Here is a 21,092-nt window from a genome sequence, read left to right on the forward strand (position 1 = left end):
TGAAAAACTATGCAGTCGAAACAATCAATGTTCTGGCTTAAATCGTGCGCGCAAGATCCGATTTATTGCAATTGAGTAAAAGGGCTTTGAACAGTCAACCTATCCTGGGGAAAAAATAACAACATGTCTCCTTTGGCCAAACGGTTTTGAATTTCAAAACCCAGCTAGCCACCCAAATAAAGGGTTTGGGCCATAGAATTCAAAATACTGAAAACCGAAAATCTGTTTTTTTCTTTACAGAGAATGACGAGTCCCCCCCTTAGCATGTTGCGAAGAAAAAAAACCCTGGCCCCCGCCCCCCCAACGCGTCGTACACATTCGCCAAGGTTGCGTGGACCAGCAAGACGTAGATAAGCAGCGTGTAGTAGGCAGTCACAGAGCCCACCACGCTGCACGACGCCCCAGCGGGGCGCAAAGACGTAGTACACGTAAGTGCCCAACTGCATTTCCTGGGCCACCAAACAACCGCATAAAAAAAGCCTCCGAAACCCACACTGACTCTGCCGCGCAACATGCACTAAGAAAACCTTACAAACTATTTCGGGCCCTCACAAAGCAAATCAGTTTGTTAAAAACAAGAAATTTTGAGCATACAATAGCTTACGAAGAAAATACTTCGAATTTACGAACTATTTCTCCGTATAACAAAGAAAATTAGTTTGTACGTATGTATGCCAAAATACTACGTAAGGTTTTAAGGGTGCACGTTCAAACGAACGTGTCGTTAGATTTGTTGAAAAACAGTCTGGCAGTGCGGCGTTACAAAATTCCACATGGGGAAAAAATTATCAAGCTTTTTTTAAAAAAACCAGTTTTTCCCAAAGCGGGGGATAAAGGGTAGCCGCTGCGCTGCGTTTTGATCTGAAAAAAATTTTAAAAGCGTCACTCTACAAAAAATGCCCCGTCAACGCCGTTAATTTATTCCCAATTTTTGCTGTTAGCAACACGGGTTTCCCTGTTAGGTTTTGTTCTGGGTTTACAGTGTTCACTGTGTTTGGGCCCACAGTAAAGGGGCCTAAATTTGGAGCCTGGAGGCAGTCCTTCGGTGCTCAGCGGCGTCAAACTCACAGGGTTTACTGGGTACCAGATCAAAAGTGAACACCGCGAACAAGATCACAGTGAATCCCGTGAGCAGTTCTCAGTAAACGCTGTGAATTGACCTACAGTGAAAACTGGTAATAAATTAACGGCATTTACAGGACATTTTTGGTAGAGTGTAGACGGCGACAAAGTGAAGCGGCACAGTGGTGAACGAAAAAAGAAGTTTGTTTGCAGTGTAATTGTTTCATGCAACTTTGGGTTTAGTCAAACAAATCTTGGGTTTAAAATTGAACGACAGACTACTCCACTGAATCTTTAAGAAGTTTGAACCCAAACCCATCGAGCGCCTGATGGGTAGGCAACCCATCTGGCAGCCGCGCTGGCCTGGCGGCGTCTAACGCGGCGTCGTCGGTGCGCAGGCTTGGGCACGTGTTAAACATGGCTAGTGTTGGTTTTTTTCCGGAAAAATTAAATCAGCCGGAAAAAACATACTTTTCCATGTTTTTTTTCGGAAAAAAAAAGGAAAAAAATGTGAAAAATTAAAAAAAGCGTTATTTAGTTTAAAAAATTACTGGATAATAGTTTTCGTGTCTAAAAGCTCGGATTTGGTAAATATGACGATGTATGTCACGCCTATCTACTTTGCGTGGGCCCCGAAGGCATTTTCACGTTTGGGGTTGTTTGAAGTTCCCGCTTGATGGGCACGTCTCTCCCGATTGGTCTATACTGGGGGTAAGTGCCGTTTAGTCTGGGCGCGTAACGTGGCTGAGCGATGCGAATTGACATAGTTTGTGCACTTTGGATAGTGTTGGGAAGTTGGAAAAAAAAAAATGGAAAAATACGTTTTTTTCCTATGTTTTTTTCGTTTTTTTCCATGGCTATACTTTTCGTTTTTTTTCCCAAATTTTTAAAATTTTCTCACTTTTGAGTGTTTTAACTAGGTTTTTTTCTTTTTGTGATTGGGAAGTATTTAAATGAGAAACATCTTAATTTATCTAATACCCCAATTACCTCAAAAGCCCCTTAAGAGTGTATGGTGTGGGAACTAAAATTCTGAAAAATACGAATAAGGTTTTCAAGTATTGATGCAACAGTATTGATGCAATTTTAAATCGAGTTTGACATTGATCCCAGCAGTTTTTGGTGTTCTGATAGCGAAAATCACTTCCATTTCTACCCCTGGTCTAAAGTTCACTGAATATGAGCCCGTAAGATGATATTCGTCTACTCAAGCAAAGTCCAAAGTGCACAAAACTATGTCAATTCGCATCGCTCAGCCACGTTACGCGCCCAGACTAAACGGCACGTACCCCAGTATAGACCAATCGGGAGAGACGTGTCATCAAGCGGAACTTCAAACAACCCAAACGTGAAAATGCCTTCAGGGCCCACGCAAAGTAGATATTGCGTGACATACATCGTCATATTTACCAAATCCGAGCTTTTAGACACGATAATCTATTATCCAGTAATATTTTTAAACTAAATAACGCTTTTTTTAATTTTTCACACTTTTCCATTTTTTCCGAAAAAAAACATGGAAAAGTATGTTTTTTCCGGCTGATTTAATTTTTCCGGAAAAAAACCAACACTAACTTTGGACTTTGCTTGAGTAGACGAAATATCCATCTTACGGGCTCATATTCAGTGAACTTTAGACCGGGGGGTAGAAATGGAAGTGTTTTCCCGCTATCAAAAACCCCAAAAAAACTGCTGGGATCAATGTAAAACTCGATTTAAAAATTGCACAATACTTGTTGCATCAATACTTAAAACCTTATTCGTATTTTTCAAAATTTTTAGTTCCCACACCATACACTCTTAAGGGGTTTTTGAGGTAATTGGGGTATTAGATAAATTAAGATGTTCTCATTTAAATACTTCCCAATCACAAAAAGAAAAAAACCTAGTTAAAACACTCAAAAGTGGGGAAAATTTTCAAAATTGGAAAAAACAAAAAGTATAGCCATGGAAAAAAACGAAAAAAACATAGGAAAAAAACGTATTTTTCCATGTTTTTTTTTTCCAACTTCCCAACACTAAACAGGCGCGTCGCTCACGAGGGCACTTTTTGTTCGGTATTACATCTAGATTTTCTTTACATACGGGATTTCGGAAGGATATCATACTTGCCTAATCCGCACGTTAGTTCGTGTCGTTATGGAAGAGCAAACACTTCCGTAACGATGCATGAATAATAAAAAATTCGGGAAGTACCTGAGGTTACCCCCCCCTAAGGCCCCCCCCCCCTAATTTTCTTTATTTAAATAAATTTTTTAAAATTTAATTATTTTATAAACCCGATTCCCGGAGGTTACCCTTCCCCGAGATCACCCCCATATTTTTTCTTAAATAAAATAAAAAATAATAAATTGAATGAAATAAAATGAATAAAAAAATTAAAATAAATAACTTGCTTTTATAATTTTAAAAAAATTATTAAAATTAAAATGAACACAAAGGCTATTTATTTATTTTTTTAAACGTAGTGGGCATTTTTAATAAATTGTTTTTAATCATATTATGTTTGTCTATTTTTCCTATTTTTCTTTTAAAGTTGGGAGGGGTACCCGTTGGGAGCACGCTTTATCCTCTCCTTTTAATCCGATTCATTCGAACCTCCCGCCCGCCGGGCAGGTGCTGGCAGGCCGGCTCCGACTCAAGAGTTTTTCATACAAGTCTCGGTAGTCTCGCAGCAAGGCCCGGCTAGCCCAAAGCGTGGAAAGCGCATCTTCGCCGATGAAGGAAATGCACACATTTGTTTACTGATCTAGAACAGGGCTCGACTCGTTCAAGATTGTGTCTTGCTGCGTCATCTTCGTAATTATACGATAAAATATACAATTTCCACGGAATGAAACGAGTAGTCAGAGGTTGTCCTTTTTTTCTTGCAATTATCCAGGACGGAGGAACACCGAGGGCGTCCGGGGCTGGGTCTGGTTGTAGATTGTTGTTGCCCTGTCCCTCGGTGACGTGAGGGATGCCATCAGCATCGCCGAGCACACCAAGACCTCCCTGTGCGTGGCGACCCTCGACATCTCCGCGCCATTCAACAACCTTAGGCACTCGTTCATGTGGGCGGCGCTCCGTCGGCGCGGCGTCATATAACTGCTCACCGGGGCGCCACCACCAGGGTGCTCGTTAACGGCGGGCTCACCGAGGCCATTCCCATGGACGTTGGCGGCCTGAACCTCCTTGACCCGTCCAGGAAGGCCCTGGCCTTGTTTGCGGCGCCGTGGGAATCGTTGGCGTGGGCCTCCCTCAAGACCATCTCTGGCTCCCGGCTGCGATTCATCCAGCAGCACCACGAGGACACTCCGTGGCCACTGGCCCACGAGAAGCACTTTGTGGTGGCCTGCAGGAACGCGCCGCCCTCTCTGACGTCGTGCCGCCAGACATGGTCGGGAAGGGCGTCAGCCGGGGGCTCTACAAGAAGGGCCTCGCCGCGAACGTCCATACGTGGACAGCCATGAGGTCGGTCGCCGCCGACGTGCAGCAGCAGATCTGGCGGTCCGTCCAGACCTTCCCCGTGCCCGTCAAGTCCACCTGACGGTGCACGACTTGCTGCCCACGGCGCGGCACCAGGCGCCAGGGCACTCCCCGGTGCGCGGAGCCCGAGGATTTCATCCACCGACTGGCGTGCAGAGACCGCCTTTTTTTTTCGGGGGGGGGGGGGGGGGGGACTTCGATTCCGAAGAACACCCAGAGGCAAAAGGTGGTTGGGGTGGGTGGAGCTGGCTCGGACCTGCAACGCATTCCCCACGGAACTGCTGCCGTTGGGCGTAACCGCGCTCTGATTGGCTCCGGCGCTGTGGCAGGTTGTGGTCGGTTCGCTAGCAGACGGACTTGGTTTGAACCACGGTGAACCAAGCGTGGGTGGGTGTGGGATGGGTTAATTCACCCATCCAGGGTCCCGGGCGGGCGTTTGGCCAGCGGGCGGGCTTGGGTGGGCATTTCCAGCAAGCCGGGCCGCGCTGGCCGCGCTGGCCGCGCTGAAGCAGCAGTATCGGCCCAATGCAGATTTTGCTTGTTCTCTTGTTTGAGATGACTTGCCGCGCATAGGAGCCGTATATGGTGACGTTAGAAAGTAACGTATGTACATGGGTCCTCACCTGCCCTTACGGACCATACGCAGCGAATGGCCATACTGCATGGCCTTGCAAGTGGCCTTGTCACAGTTTTACGTCCACCAGACTCCGTCGATCCGTAGTTTCTTCCACCCTCCTGCTGCTGACCCCGTCCCGACATGTCAAGAAGGACGGAATCCTGAAATTCCAAAATTGGTTCTAGTAAACTGTAGTACCAGGTGTTTCAGAAACCCCGTAGAAGTTTGAAGGTATGCCACCCGCTCGCCGTCGTGCGGGCGGGCTTGCCTACGCGCTGGCCGGCGGGCGCCGGAGCGATCATGGGTTGCCACTCGTCCACTAGTGCAGCTGAGCCGGCAAACCACCGATAGGCGAATGTTTGCGAATTTATCGACATCATCCGAGATGGTTTGATTGGCGGCCGACAGACGACGCTAGCGCCACCTGTGACAGTTGACCGGGCCAGCCGAGCCCGAATCCGATTCCGGATTCCCACGATTCCCGCACTAATCCCATGAGAACAGTGAAAATATCAGAAGATTTCCTTTGTTTTTGATTGCTTTGTGTCACTATTACAAGAAAAATATGACTCTCCATTCAAAACTTAAGTGTTTTCGATAAAATTTTGATAGAATTTCGAATGATTTCCGGACCGACTATACACACGATTCCCGAAGTGGGTAACCCCTCGAGCCAAGCGCAACCGGAGCGGCGAGGGGAAGGGGGACGTCACCCAGATGCACTAGAGATGGAGGACCAAGGCGAAGGACTTCGAAGAGTCGTGGAGTGGTGGGAGCAAGGCAAGGTCAGGTTTCCCATCCCACTGTGCAGCATGGTCTCGTGAGTTCAGGAAGGACGACAACTCGATGCTGGACTTCCTCCATGGCTGCCTGGACGAGCTGGTGGCCCAGCGTGCCGCCGACTCCTCCGCCGAACCCCGCATCGCCGCCACCAAGACCAGCATAATGGCGCTGCTCGCGCGCCGTCTGCCGGGGCTGGCCGCCCGCTCCAAGGCCATGGACGTCGTAGGCGAGGCCCCCAGCGTGCACCACATTGCCAAGGCCATCCGGAGGAAGGCCGCGTCCAGGATCGAGTCACTGCAGGATAACGACGGGAAGGTACTCCGTGACCAGGACGACCTGCAGCAGCTTGCGCACCGCCACTTCCAGGCCCTGCTCGGTGCCCCGCCGGTCGGCCCCGCGCCGCACGCGTCGCGACTCCTCGACGAGGTCGTCCAGGCCACCGTCACGGAGGAGGACAACGAGACGCTGCTGCGCCCCATCACCGCCGAAGAGCTGCTGGAGTGCCTGAAGATGTCGCCGCGCGGCCGCAGCCCCGGAGACGACGGCATCACCGCGGAGTTCTACCTGGCCACCTGGGAGGTGCTAGGGGAGGACTTCCTCGCCGTGGCGAACGCCATGCTGCGCCGCCGCCGCGTCGCGCCCAGCCACACCCGCGGCGTCACGACGCTCATCCCCAAGTCCGGCGAGGTGACCAAGATAGGCGCAGGTGCCCCATCACCCTGCTAAACGTCGACGGCAAGGTGTTCGGCCGCGTCCTGGCGCGCCGCCTCCGCAAGCTGCAGCACAAGCTCCTCCATGACTCCTAGGTGCCTGGTGGCAGGACGAGGAACATGCACGGCGCGCTGCTCGACCTGCGCGACGCCATCACCCTCGTGGACCTGGCCAATCGCCGGCGCGGCGGCAAGGCAGCGGCGTGCGTCGTATCCGTGGACTTCGCGGGCGCCTTCAACTCCGTCCTGCACGAGTACATGTGGCTGGTTCTGCGCAGGTATGGCGTCGCCGAGGGTCTAATTGAGGTGTTCCAGAGCATGCACTGCACAGCCACCACCAGGATCCGCCTCAACGGCCATCTTGGGGCGCCCATCGCCATCGGCAAGGGCATCTTCCAAGGCAGCACCGTGTCGATGGACCTCTTCAACGTGGCCATGTCCCCTCTGATGCGTGCGCTGTCCAGGAGGCTGGCGGGGCTTTTGGTGCCCGACGTCGACACCGAGAGCCTGCCCCTCCGATTCGCCGCGACGAGCTACGTCGACGACGCGACGGTCATCCTGAAGCACCCCGAGGAGGTCCGGGTGCTGGTGGACACGCTGACGGCCTACGGCGAGGAGTCCGGCCTGCTCATCAACGCCACCAAGACGAAGGCGCTGCCGCTCGGGGCCTGGCCGACCAGCACGGAGATGCCGTTCCCGTACGTGCAGGAGGTCAAGGTGCTCGGCATCACGCTCGCCAGGACCGTCACCGCCATGCAGCCGCTCAACTGGCCCAGCCGCCTCCGCGCGCTGCGCACCACTCTCGTCGACGCGCGCCTCCGCGCCCTCAACGTGGTCCAGCGGGTGCAGTATGCTAATGTGTACGCCTTGTCCCACATTTGGCACGTTGCTCAGGTTCTGCCCATCCCCGCCGGCGTGGCCGCGGACGCGAGGAAGGCCCTGTCGCGGTTCATCTGGGCCGGCGAGCCCCTCCGCGTCCCCCTCGCGGTGCTGGTGAAGCCGACGCGGCGCGGCCGTCTCGGTCTCCACGACCCCCACGTCAAGTCGCAGGCCATGTTCGCGGCCCGCTGGATGTCCGCGGCGCGCGCCGAGGAGCCCACCCTGTCCGGCGCCTGGCTGCCCGTCCTGCAGGCCCTCTTCGAGGACGACGAGGCTGTGTCCCCCGCCGTGCGCTACTTCAGCAGCGCGCGCACGACGTACCGCAAGGTGGACGTGCCGGACGACGTCCAGGGCAGGGCGCTGTCCCGCCTCATGTACCGCAGTATCCTCGAGAGCGCCGCCGCCGTGCCGCGCGTGCAGCAGCGCCGCCCCGCCGCCAACTGGGACTTGGTGTGGAGGAGGATGTCCTCCAAGGCCTTGCCGCTGCCCGCCCGCGCTGCCTGGTTTTCCCCGCCGTCCACGATGTCCCCCGACCAACGCCCGCTCAAGGCCACTCACCAGGCTGCCGACGCGGCGTGCCGTGCCTGCGGGGCTGCCGAGGACACGGTGCTGCACCGCCTCACCGAGTGCCAGGCATCCTCCAAGGACATCTGGGCCTGGACGGCCACGCGACTGGCCACCCTCGCCGGCGTCGCCCCCTCCACCCTGGCCCTGGGAGTCCTCCTGGTGCCGGACCTGGGCGTCAAGGACGACGACGACGACGAGGTGACGACCTCATAAGGGCATCATAAAGTTATCATAAGAGTTAAAGTTAATACCCTTAACTTCTAACATCTTTTCAAAAGGGTAGGTTATTTTTTTATGTCTGAAAATTGTGGATATACTTTTGCAAGTACTTTCAAAAGTCCGTACCCTTAACCTTTAGCGAACATTGTCTTATGTTACGTTATGAAAGCAGTGTTAGTTAAATGTTAAGTTAAGTTAAGGATCTCTGTGTCTAAGTAACAAGTGTGATATTTTTGCCTACTTTACTGTCATCTGCCTCATGCTAATGTTTTAATCCTACAGTTGTACTAAGTCCCCAGTTTATTTATTTTCTATTTTCATTTTAACCTGCACTCAACTAGAGATCCTTTTAACTGCTGTAATTGCCTGGCACCTGGCACTCACGCGATGTTCCTCTGTTTCAGGTCGGTGTAGGGCACGGGGGGCCGAACCCACTTCGGTGGCAATAAGCCCTCCGCCGCCGCCGCTGTCCTGAAGCAGAGGAGCATCGCGAGACGTCCAACTCTCAAAGCCCAATGTTTTAACTGTAAATTAATGGTCATCAATTTTTGCGCACTTCACTTCAATCCGTTATTATTGACCATTGTTATTGTTATTGTTAAATATTCTATTACAAATTGTTATGAAACTACCTATGGCCAATAAACATGTTAAAAAAAAAAAGTGGACGAGTGGAAACCCCATGATCGCTCCGGCGCCCGCCGGCCAGCGCGTAGGCAAGCCCGCCCGCACGACGGCGAGCGGGTTGCATACCTTCAAACTTCTAGGGGGTTTTCTGAAACACCTGGTATACCTGTCTTCTCTCTCTTTCATTTCACACGTGGCGCCTGGAGGCAACCCCCACCCAGCACCATATGGCCTATAAACTTTTTAGGAAAACACCACTGCCCATACCAAATGTTATTTTCACAATGAAAGCTCCACATTTTGAATGGCATGCGTTCTAATCTTGACCAAGAAAGAGCTGTCCTGCCTTTACCCCCATAACTACCTCAACTGACCGTAGGGTGTAAGTCTGGCTGTTTCACTCGACCCGAAGCACGAGCCAGTCGTCCGGGGAGCAGCTGTGCACGGGAAGGGTGTGGGAGACGTCCTACGCGTGCGGTGTGACCGTCATGCCTGTATGCGTTCCGTGCTCGGCGGCGACTGCATCATGAACACCCCTCCACTGCGCCGTCCCTGCGTGCTCGTAAAGTCCTTGAAGCACCGTACTGTACGCACGAGGCGCTTTAGGACATCCTAGGATGTCCAGCTGCAGGACACTGAGCTCCCCGGCAGCAGCTCACCGGCTTGCCGTGCCGTGCGCCACATCCTGCAATGCCACGAAGTTCCTCAACAACAGATCACAAGCTTACCGGTGAGGGTGGGTATCACTCTTCCCTCTGCGCTTGCGGATCGCCGAAACGTCCTCGCAACGACTGCAAGTGTCAGCCGGTGCCGCTGGAGCGCCTGCGAAGTTTAGAGTAGGTCAGCCCGCCTAACACATCCGCCCGACGCGGGTGAGAGCTGTCGCTGGCGCCTTGCAACCTCGTGAGTGCCTTTGCATCTGCTGAAAGAACATCGGATTTTCGTTGAGTCGCAGGCAACAGCTTCGCTGGCCCTCGCTCCTCGTGAGCACCAAGATTCTATCCGCGGTAGACCCCGCCACGCCACGGCGTCGCTCGCTCGCTGCCCGCAGCCATCAAGGGTGCAATGGTGGATCCAGAGGCGGCCGTTTTCTTTTTTTTTTTTTTGGGGGGGGGGGGGGCAAAGAAGTACTTTTTGCCTAAACACAGGGGCAAAGTATCTCTTTCTGCCTAATCACAGGGGCAAAGCAGCACTTTTTGCCTAATCACAGGGGCAAAGTAGCACTTTTTGCTTACCTTTTAGGCGGCTATCTAGGTGCTGTGGGAGGGGTGAAAACCGAGGGGTCAACCACTCAGCTCAGGAGTGTACACAGCATTACTGATTACCAGTGATTGATAACCTTCAAAAATAATCAAAAAACTCTATAATTTTGGCCAGCAAACAGCTTTTTTTGGCCTATTTTCATGAGAAAACCCCTAAAATCTGAAAAAAAACTGCGAAAATGGACAGTTTTGGCGTGTGATTACCAATGATTACTGGACGAAGTGCACACACGATTGCCAGAATGGTTGACCCCTCGCATTTTGCCCGCATAAGCTAGTTCGTCGGTTAGGTTCCTGTCGAGCTGCATCAACGAGCTCGGCGCGAGGCTCTGCGGCCAGGATGGCGACCAGGAGGAGCTGCAGCAGGAGTTTGCTGAGGTCCGTGCGTGCATGGTGGAGCTCCTGTCGAGAATCGAGAGGGCTGGTCTGCTCCAGGGCGCATTTCAAGGTGGCCGAGTTCGACGGCGAGACCGTGGGGCTCCACCGCCGCGCTGCGCCGCCACGACCACAGCGTCATCGGGCACCATCGGGACGGCCGGAGCAACGTGGTCACCGAGTCCGTCACCATCGCCGAACTAGTAAGTTCGCACTATGTGAATGTGTTCGCAGCCCCAGCGCCGGAGCGTTAGGCAACCCAACGTGAGCACGAAGGGGTGCCTACCCGCACGGCAACCAGCTGGCCTTTCAAAGGCAAATGTTTCAAAGTGTTTCTTGTAGGTGTAGGTATGTTTTAAAATAAAGGTCGTATCATCTGCTAAGACTTTCTCGAGCTTGCCAATGCCATGCTGAAGAGGCAAAGAGGTGCGGCCTTCTTCAAGAAGGCGGTCATGGTGCTCCTACCCAAGACGCCGGAGACTGTGAGTGACCTGTGGCCAGTGACTTTGTTGAATGTGGATGGGGGGGGGGGAGGTGTTTTCTAGAGCGCGGTCGTGACGAGGATGAAGGGCATGCAGGGACGGATCTTGCAGTCCATGCAGGAGCAGTCGGGATGCACCGGGACGCTGCAGGCTGCAGGGCGCCCTCGGTGACGTGAGGGATGCCATCAGCATCGCCGAGCACACCAAGACCTCCCTGTGCGTGGCGGCCCTCGACATCTCCGCGCCATTCAACAACCTTAGGCACTCGTTCATGTGGGCGGCGCTCCGTCGGCGCGGCGTCATATAACTGCTCACCGGGGCGCCACCACCAGGGTGCTCGTTAACGGCGGGCTCACCGAGGCCATTCCCATGGACGTTGGCGGCCTGAACCTCCTTGACCCGTCCAGGAAGGCCCTGGCCTTGTTTGCGGCGCCGTGGGAATCGTTGGCGTGGGCCTCCCTCAAGACCATCTCTGGCTCCCGGCTGCGATTCATCCAGCAGCACCACGAGGACACTCCGTGGCCACTGGCCCACGAGAAGCACTTTGTGGTGGCCTGCAGGAACGCGCCGCCCTCTCTGACGTCGTGCCGCCAGACATGGTCGGGAAGGGCGTCAGCCGGGGGCTCTACAAGAAGGGCCTCGCCGCGAACGTCCATACGTGGACAGCCATGACGGCGGCCTTCGGAACCGCGCGCCGCTCTGGGCGTGATTCTTCACTGGATATAACATTCCACAACTTTCTTGTTGCCAGCACCACGGCCACCAACACCGCGGCGTCACACGACGGTTTTGGAGGTAGGCAACCTTTGTCTGCCTGATGCACGTAAATGGGGCGGGCTGGCCTCCGGCACAGTCGTCTGCTGTGTGGATGTGACTGCAACTGCAAAGACTTGTTGCGGCATATTTAAACCCCAATCAAATCTTTTTTTCTTACGTTCAAGTGGCTACGTGAAAAAGGTGGAATTAAACCGCAGCTCTGGCTACTTGAACCAAATTTCAAATGCACAAGACAAAGTGCAGAAGATTTCCTTGGATGTGAAAAGTTTTTTCTAGGAAATGAAACTGACGCTGGCATGAAATATGCACTGTGGGACAAATTCGTTTACACCTGCCGTACGTGCGCCTGCATACTTTAGTCCAACGGAAGCGTGTCTGTGGACATCTGACGTACATGCGCCCGGTACTCTTGCCCCGACGTACGTGCGCCCAGTACTTTTGCCCCATGGACGTATTTATTAAGTGAACAAACCCATAATGACTGAGTCTTACTGGAATGAAAATAGAGATAACAAAATTGTATTAAAAAGGGAAAACAACATAATACAAAATATTATTTATTGACAATAAACTTTTTTTTGTTTTTGAGAAAACAATTGCACTTGGACTTAAAGTACTTGAACTTGAACTTAATTCAACTGAAGATTATTCTTTACTTGAGCTTTGTAAATAATACTCAGAAATAACCTGAATTATAGCTGTAAGTTCTTGTGGACACCTGATCTCTTGGCTTTCTTTCCAGATGGATCACACTTTGATCCATTTTTATGCCTTGTCATTTGAGCTTGTGTTCCTGCTACGGACTTCCCGCACAAGAGACAAGTCTGTCTCTTAGTTTTGTTTCTTGGTGGATAAAGAGCATCAAGCTTCTTTATATATTGTTGATACCTTCGGTCATTACTGTGACACTTATCAACGTGGTCCCTCATTCTTTTTGTCTTTCCATAGCCATACTCTTTTGAACAGGAAGGTTTCGGACAGCAGACAACCTTCCTACCTACTGGCCTAGAAGGTACTGCAGGCGCTGCAGGCATGGCGTGCTCATCCTGTGGCATCGCAACATCTTCCTCATTCTGTGCACGAAAGATGTCAAATTCAAAAGTTAAACTGGTTTGAAAAACATATGGCAGTTTGTGTGAAAAATGACATTCACTTATTTTTTTACATAAATTACCTCTTCTGTCTCATTTTTTTCACTTGAAGACTCCCTCAAGTTGTTGCCTTTATCTTCTTTGAGAATAGAAGAGTAGAAGTATGGGTCTTCTTCCTTCGGAACCACAGGCATCGTCTGCTTTGTATAGTTTTCCAAGAGGTCAGGTCTTGTTGCAGCTACAAGTCTCGCAATGTCCAAGTGTGCTTCAAAACCCCTGTAGGAAAAACAGTAACAATACTTTTGATGACAGATACCATCTGTTCATGCTTAAAACCTTACAAAATTTTTTGAGCATACACAGTACAAATTAAGTTATGATGTTATGCGATGGAATAGTTCACATATTACCAAGTATTTTCTTGGTAAGCTTATGTATGCTAAAAATACTATGTTGTAACAAGCTGCTTGTCTCTGTAAGACCTAAACCAGTTTGTAAGGTTTTCAGTGTGTTAAATTGATCCATGAAGCAAGGAAGGGGATAACTCAATTTTCATCATTTTCCAGGAAAAACAAAACACAGTTTGCAGGGCAAACTAAATCCATTGAGATGAATGATGCAATTGCATTTTTGTCAAAAAAGCATCAGTAATAACTGTAAAAAATTTCAAAACAGTAACATCACTCTGTAGACGGTTTCTGTGATTTAAATTTTTAGATCAGAATGAACTACAGAACCATGTTTACTTGGTTCTCCCAAACAATGGGGAATGTGGAGACAACTCAAGTGGAGCTGAGGTCTGTGTAGAGTCTGTACTGCTGCGGAACATTCTTTAAGCTACCTGTTTTTCCCATTCGTTGTTTTAATTTAATAGGGAGTTAAGTTTAGTTGACTCTTCTTACATTAAATTCATGAAAACCTGAGATGGGTTGATCCTTTTTACATTAGATTCATAAAGACACAAGTTGAGTTATCTTCTTCTGCTATTTTGTGAAATGGAGTCATGTGGACTTCGGTTGAGTTGACTCAATTTTCCGATAAAATTTAGACTGCAAAAAGGGTCAAGTTGAGCTTTATCTAATTTCCATGTAGTTTTTCCCCTAAACTGCTGGGAATGGAGTCAAATAATTTGGGGTAAAGATGCAAACAATCTTGAGGCACAATAATAAGATAAAAACTCAATTTGGAGACAAGTCAAGCTATTCCCTTCTTCCGCTTCATGGATCAATAATTATTAGTATTATTATTGTTTATTACTGTCATCAGAGCCTTTTGTCACATATAGTGTGCACAGTCTTGAAAAAACAACGCCTTCTTTATTTATTTACCCAAAGCAAATTTTGAAACCTAATAACACAAATCTTAGCTGTGAGCCTGCAAAAAGATTACCCTTGAGAACCTGATGGGTTCCCTTCTACATATGTGTGAAAAGGAAGATTTACTCACATGCACTTGCACTGAGGTGCAACTATTCCATATGGTATCCAGCTTTCGGTAGCGAAGTTACATGCCTCAGCTATATTGAAGCCTGAATTAAATCCCACATGGACTGCGTTGGGACATACAACTACGCTCTCTCCTGCTCTCTGTACAACCTGTTAATAAAGTATGAGTAAATTGAAATTTATTTTATCTACTTTATCATGAGCATGTGTATAACTCACCACATTAAAAGGAATTCCATATTCCTGCAGCCATTGTGGGGTAATAACATAATACTTGTGGCCAAGAAGGTTGCTGCAAGTTGAGTGGGCTAAACTTTGTGTGCATTGCACTAAACAATTGTGCAGCTTTCTCACATATTTTGGTGGTATGACAAGCCTAAAGTAAAAAACAATTAAAGAAATTCATTAATATTTCTACATAGCAGTCACAGACCATAAAACTAGTAAGATTTTGAAGTGCTAGAACTATTTGTGACAGCAAGTTCAATGTGTTGTTACAATTTATTCACTTTTAGATGATTCAATTCACAGAGTTAGAGGCCCGGACTCCTATCAGTTTCAAAGTTATAGATGATTACATTAACTTTTAGTAGCTCCTCCCAAATTCTCCACACGCCTTATGAAAATAAAACTTTGCCACCAGTTTCTGGTAAGGGAACTGTCATATGGAAAAAAATGAAGAAAAAAAGTTGCCACATATGAAATTTCACCCTAGTACAAGCCGTGAAGTCTGATTCCCTAAGCTTGATTTTTTTTTCCTTCAAACGTTAGAGATTTAGCATCACTATGATTATTCTACCTTCATGCCAGTACTGGAGACATTAGAAACCTATTAGAGCAACCTATTTTCTATGTCAACAGAGGTTCAATGCCCCGAATTAAAAGTGGAGAATTTGCGAGAAACAAATTAAAGTGTTTGCACCCCCTCAAAAATCCAAAACTACAGGTTCTCTCACAGGGACAAATTTAAAAAAAAATTGAGCCTTGTAACACAAATAATGATTAGTTAATTTCTTCATCAAAAGCTCTATCAAGGACATGCAAGTAATGTTTACCAGATTTTAGGTGCTCCGTAGTGTAGTACATTCCATGAGTATAAAGAGAAATCTTCAATATGCGCAGCAAAGAAGGAGTGAGTATTGCCGTAGTACAAGAAAGGTAAAGTGATTCCAGGGTAGTGATTGGGCAAAAGCCGTAGCAGTGAAGTAGAGGCCAGGCAATACAATCCAAAATGAGGGCTCATCCTTATCCTGTCGTTGAAAGTCAACTCAATGCCTGACCCGTACATCACTCCTTTCTTCAAGTCACTTCCTTCACAAGAGACGTTGTCAGTGGCGCAGCCTGAACAAGAGCATACTTCTTCCGTAATCCTAGTGTCCTTTGACATTGCAGTGTCTACAACCTTCTTCTTCTGTCCAATCGCAAGAGTCTGGAAACGATCAAAGAACTTTCGAAGTGACGCAGCATCACATTCTCCCTGTTTTTTAAGTTTGGAGAGGGAGGGTCCACTTCGGTTAAGATGTATAGCTTTCTTAGGAAGAACATCACTATAAAAGTGTTTCACCAAATCATTTTCAGACTTCTCTAGAGCAGACGAGCTGCAACAAAAAGGGTAAAATGTATTGAACTGTTTACAGGAAGAAACTGTACTTGTTGACAAAACGCTTGTGGTGATGTGTGCTTACCAACAGCTGGACATGGTGTAATTTTTTTCATTCGTCACTGCATCCACGAAATTTGTAATATCCTGTGCAGAGCATTGCTGCATTTCGTTTTCAACTTGTTTGCCCGGTTCACTACGTGAGTGAGGGTAGGATCGGAGGGCAAAGACTGAAGAGCAGTGTGGCAAATGGACGGCAAATTGCTTATAGGCTTCCGCTAGGCGTTCTTTATCGAGATTAAGGAATATCTTTAATGGAGATCCTTTTCCTTTGATTGAATCCTCCAGTACTACCTGAAAGCAGAGAACAAGAATATTTTACGATTGTGGGCATGGAAGTGAACTCCACCTGACCTGGGCTACTCGTCCCACTAATAATATACCTTAAACACTCCGGCCTCTTTCACTGATGCATTACTTTGCTCGATGTCCTCCACAAACCGGGGAATGTTAAACAACTGGTGTTCATTCGCGGTAAAAGTTTTAACACAGGTATTCATGATTGAATTATTATTGAGAACCACGCAAAAAGCAACACAACAACACAGTGTGAAAAACAAAACAAATGCAATCGACAGTGTACCAACCCCACGAATTCGGCCTCCCTCTCGTACAATTTTTTAAACGTGGGTGTTGTAGCCCGTGCAGTTTCTTAAAAATAAAAGTCTTAAATTCAATTTCTTTGGATCAAAGCATTCATTTCTGGAGGCTTATTGACCAAGGAAAAGCAGTGAAAGCGAAGTTTTCGTTTCGGTGGCTGCAAATAACTGCATGTTACTGCACATAACTGCTGCTGACTGCAAATAGACGTGAGCAGATCATATCATCGTCTGCACCATCATCATCAGCAAAATTTCAAATTATGAGTGCAGTACGTTGTCTGTTATGTTTTTTAAGATTGAAACACTGAGGCAACATTTTCTGTATTATTTAAGCTTAATATTAGGTGGTTAAGGATAACGCTTTAGTAGCCTCTTTCCTTTTTACCTAAGTGCCTGTTCACGGATATTGAGGTTATGTCCACCGTCTCTTCTAAATTCTGTGACAGTAGTCAGAAAAAAACACCAAATGACAAATATGCCTTGTCAGAGAGTGGCATGGTCAATCAGTAACAAGCACTAGCTGTAACGGCGTACAGTTTAATATCCTGTCATGTGGCCTAGCACTAATGGTCACCGATGCTGCTTTTCAATTTGTTCATTATGGAATAACCGATTGTGAATTTCTAACAGTAGCGGCAGTGAATCTGAACATACCGTTTAAGGTTTTGGTTTCTATATGGGGCAGATATAATGCAGATAGTTGAAACGAGGACAACAGAGCTACACATTACAGTTGTGTTCCAAATTTAGAACATTGGTGGGTCCTTGCAATTTACAAAGTTTGTCACATAGTGATATTACTCTATTTTGATGTGACTAGAATTATTGCAGCTGCATTTTATTTCAAGGTGCTTATGTTCGTAGACTATATTGTGTCTCTGTGTAGGATTACTCATGTTACTTCAATGTGTTTGTTATCACTGATGTAATGTCCTCGTGTCTCAATGCTGTTTTGTACCTGTCTTTTAAAATTTATGTTTTATTAGTTTTCTAATTCATACGAGTGTTCTTTGTTTCACTTCAGAATCATCAGAATAATTACACTTTGTTTGTTGCAGTGACAGTGTTCAGAATATGTCTACAGTTTGTAAGATAAAAAAGGAAACCGAGAATCAATGTCTCTTCGATACTTTCACAAGTTTTGAAAATGGGGATCTCCTCGAGGTACAAAACTAATGTTTACTTTTCTTTTAAATCCCGATTGTTAACTATAGCCAACTTAGAATTATGAAATACTGCAGTGCAGCGCAGTGCAGGAATTGGGCTATGTGGCAACCACAATGTATTTTCTTATTTATCATTGATGGAACAGGTCTGAGGGCAAGCCTTTTTAAATAACATGGTGAGGTGGTGACAAACCGTGGCGGCAATTTAGAAAAACATATGTAACTTTAACAAAGTTAGTTTTTTTTAAAGAAAATGATAAACTCAAATTTACATTTACAAACGATGACTGACTATTACAAGTAACAAATTGGGCAGATGCAGTTACAAATTAGAAGTGATGGGAGGTCAATACGTAGCAGATAGTTTAGTTAAAAGGAGCAGGTTTGGGAGGAATAGGCTTTTCTTTTTTTGGCGAAGAGCTTTTTGCTTATGGCAGAAGAGCTGAAGAGCTGGCAATGTAATTCAGTCAGAGATTCTCATTGCTTAGGCAAAGTCCACACCAATACTTGCTTTGAAAACTGAATTTTTATCTTATCCTTCTTTTACAGACTTATGACCTCAAATTAAATTACAATCAATCTGATGTAAAAGAAGAACATGCTTCAAAGGAAACTTCAGTTGTATTAAGAACCTCAAAAGATGCCCAGGAACTTCTGCGAGCCAGAGAATTTCTTCTGCAATATTCAGCATTTGCAAGGAATAGAAGGTATTTAATAGATTCAGAGCGAATGTTAGTTGTCCAATGTCCATCATGCTTTGCTGAGTTTAAGGGTTGCTCTGACCGTATGTTACGTCTGATTGATCACATTTTAGCAAGACATCCAAACAGTACTAACCGTTCCTTTACGCAGGTTAAGAAAAGGTACAACTCTTTAATAAACTTGTACAGGAAACGGTTGAAGGATTGAAGTACTTTTTGGGGTTACTCTAAAGTGAATATTTGTTCCTTTCGCGCCTACATTGTGTTACATTGGAAGCCTTATGTGTAAGTTTTATAATTGACCCACATAATTGCAACATTAATATGAGCAGAAAAAAATATGAATTTCTAGCATAGGCAGCTCAATATACTGAATTCAAATTTTAATTTAATTTGAATGTCTGACTTTGGAATGTTAATGCTGTAAACCAATAGATACTAAGGGCCTTCCCAGTTCAGCCTACAAGCCCTCGTTTCTTTGTACATTAATAGATTATGTAAAACCAATGTTTGAAATTCATCCCAGTTTCAGACTTTTAAATATTATATGAAAATTTTACTGCAACTGGATATGAATAACATCATACTGCTTACATTTTTTGACTCAAGCCAAACTGGTTGAAAATTGTTCTTGATTAGCTAAAAACAAATTTCAAGGAGCAGAGTCTAGAGAATTGTCTTGTTCGCACCTAAGGTTGCTGACAGAATTTTTTCAAACAAGAATGATTTCTGGTTCATCGCATCCACATGACAGAAAGGGTTCCTAATGCAGAGCTCTACATGTTTCAAAGACAGGGTTTGCGTGATTGATTGATCTGGAATGTTTGTATCTAACTCTATAACTTTGAAAAGAATAGAACTTGGGGTCCTAGATTGGCTGACAGTTCTTAAAAGTAAGCAGTTTGCTGTCAGAAAGCTCAACTGTCATATATCCTTGAATAAATGTAAAACAGCATTCTACTGTTGTAACTGGCGCTCACAATTTTTGATGAGCCCAGCTGACTTGTTGGAAGTGGCAAAACATAGTGTAGGCTTTTTGGGGGTGGACAGTACTTATCGCCCTATTGTAATATTTTGTTTAATAACCCAGTGTAATTGAAGAGCCCATTGTACTTTCTACAATTGAACAGTATGTAGCACAAGTGTGTCCTTTTGAGGCTGGCCAGTCTGGGCGAAAGTCCCACTCATTTGTATCATTCACGTATTCATTCCCTCTGGGCCAATGTATGCGGGCGCACGTATGCTGGGTACTGTCAAACATGGCACTGTCAAACTTGGCCTCTACTCCAAGTAACAGCTGTTTCACTACACACATATTTTCTCTTATTTTTGAGGGCGCTGATGACGAAAATAATATATTTTTTGACCCCAGACTCAGCTTTAAAGCCCGTCAGGGTTGAACATAGGAAAAATTTGCACATTTCTAAATGTAAGGGACAGGCCAAAGTTGCCAATCTGTATTGCTACTTTCCCTGTAATTCTCTTTCATGTAATCCTGTCTTATTTGTGGCAAGTCATGAAAATGTGTTGTGTTCATTCGCCTACCTGAGAGTCTCGTGTTCAAATTGATCCATGAAGCGAAAGAAGGGAATAACTCAATTTTCATCATTTTTCAGGAGAAACAAAACACACTTTGCAGGGCAAACTAAATCCATTCAGATGAATGATGCAATTGCGTTTTTGTCAAAAAAAATCATCAGTAGTAACTGTAAAAAATTTCAAAACTGTTACATTACTCTGTAGACGGTTTCTGTGATTTAAATTTTTACATCAGAATGAACTACGGAACCATGTTTACTTAGTTCTCCCAAACAATGGAGAATGTGGAGACAACTCAAGTGGAGCTGAGGTCTGTGTAGAGTCTGTACTGCTGCGGAACATTTTTTAAGCTACCTCTTTTGTCCATTCGTTGTTTTTATTCAATGGGGAGTTAAGTTTAGTTGACTCTTCTTACATTAAATTCATGAAAACCTGAGATGGGTTGATCCTTTTTACATTAGATTCATAAAGACACAAGTTGAGTTATCTTCTTCTGCTTTTTTGTGAAATGGAGTCATGTGGACTTCGGTTGAGTTGACTCAATTTTCCGATAAAATTTAGACCGCAAAAAGGGTCAAGTTGCCCTATTTTCTATGTGTATTTTCTCCTAAACTGCTGGGAATCGAGTCAAATAAATTGGTGTAAAGTTGCAAACTATCCTGAGGCACAGCAATAAGATGAAAGCTCAATTTGGAGAGGTCAAGTTATTCCCTCTTCAGCTTCATGGATCAAATTTGTGAAGGAATGTTTCATGCTCCCACTACTCAAATGAGACCATGATCAAGAAAAAGGTTCAAAAATGTGATGAGGAAAATAGAATAAAGTTGAGACCAATTCATTACGTTTCACCATATAAATAGTGACCTTCTCGCTATCTAATTTTTCCTGATCCCTTTCCTTTTAGTTTAAGTTTTTGAGTTACTAAATGATGTATGCCTTCTGATGTTGATTTCTAATCCTGTTATAACTAATATTTTTTAGAGTTATCAAAGATAGCATGATCGCAAGTCAATTACCTTCAGACATTCGGAAAAAAGTGGGTTCATTCTACTAATAGGGCA

General features: G+C 46.4%; 3 protein-coding genes across 5 annotated transcripts in view; 1 reads left to right on the plus strand and 2 right to left on the minus strand.

Annotated features, from left to right (window-relative positions):
* Positions 1–21,092, minus strand: part of LOC117639639 (aldose 1-epimerase-like) — a 151,312-nt gene that overhangs the window by 6,199 nt on the left and 124,021 nt on the right. The window lies entirely within an intron of this gene.
* On the minus strand, positions 12,371–16,593 carry LOC117639629. Its single transcript, XM_034375482.1, has 7 exons — positions 16,407–16,593; positions 16,049–16,317; positions 15,419–15,961; positions 14,583–14,739; positions 14,365–14,513; positions 13,002–13,194; positions 12,371–12,900 (listed from the first exon to the last, which is right to left on the minus strand). Exons 1-7 carry the CDS (start codon positions 16,521–16,523, stop codon positions 12,520–12,522), a joined length of 1,809 nt encoding a protein of 602 aa, XP_034231373.1. The 5' UTR covers positions 16,524–16,593; the 3' UTR covers positions 12,371–12,519.
* LOC117639645 lies at positions 16,832–21,039 on the plus strand. 3 transcript variants are annotated; one of them, XM_034375514.1, is made up of 3 exons: positions 16,832–16,894; positions 17,684–17,789; positions 18,341–21,039. In XM_034375514.1, the coding sequence occupies exons 2-3, from the start codon at positions 17,700–17,702 to the stop codon at positions 18,698–18,700; spliced, it is 450 nt and encodes a 149-aa protein (XP_034231405.1). In that variant the 5' UTR covers positions 16,832–16,894; positions 17,684–17,699; the 3' UTR covers positions 18,701–21,039. The 3 variants fall into 3 exon arrangements, with proteins under 3 accessions (XP_034231405.1, XP_034231407.1, XP_034231406.1); XM_034375516.1 differs by having other exon boundaries at positions 16,840–16,894; positions 17,690–17,789; XM_034375515.1 differs by lacking the exon at positions 16,832–16,894 and adding an exon at positions 17,129–17,287.

The sequence above is a fragment of the Thrips palmi genome, unplaced genomic scaffold, assembly GCF_012932325.1.
Source record: "Thrips palmi isolate BJ-2018 unplaced genomic scaffold, TpBJ-2018v1 HiC_scaffold_11, whole genome shotgun sequence".
Classification (NCBI taxonomy): domain Eukaryota; kingdom Metazoa; phylum Arthropoda; class Insecta; order Thysanoptera; family Thripidae; genus Thrips; species Thrips palmi.

What these genes read in the sequence shown, in the direction of transcription:
- LOC117639645 (XM_034375514.1), top strand. Translation starts at nt 17,700, where the DNA reads ATGTCTACAGTTTGTAAGATAAAAAAGGAAACCGAGAATCAATGTCTC. An exon ending in AAAATGGGGATCTCCTCGAG is followed by an intron (nt 17,790 to 18,340) that starts GTACAAAACTAA and finishes CTTCTTTTACAG; the next exon opens with ACTTATGACCTCAAATTAAA.
- LOC117639629 (XM_034375482.1), bottom strand. Translation starts at nt 16,523, where the DNA reads ATGAATACCTGTGTTAAAACTTTTACCGCGAATGAACACCAGTTGTTT. An exon ending in TACACCATGTCCAGCTGTTG is followed by an intron (nt 15,962 to 16,048) that starts GTAAGCACACAT and finishes TTTTTGTTGCAG; the next exon opens with CTCGTCTGCTCTAGAGAAGT. An exon ending in AAAAAAATGAGACAGAAGAG is followed by an intron (nt 12,901 to 13,001) that starts GTAATTTATGTA and finishes TTTCGTGCACAG; the next exon opens with AATGAGGAAGATGTTGCGAT.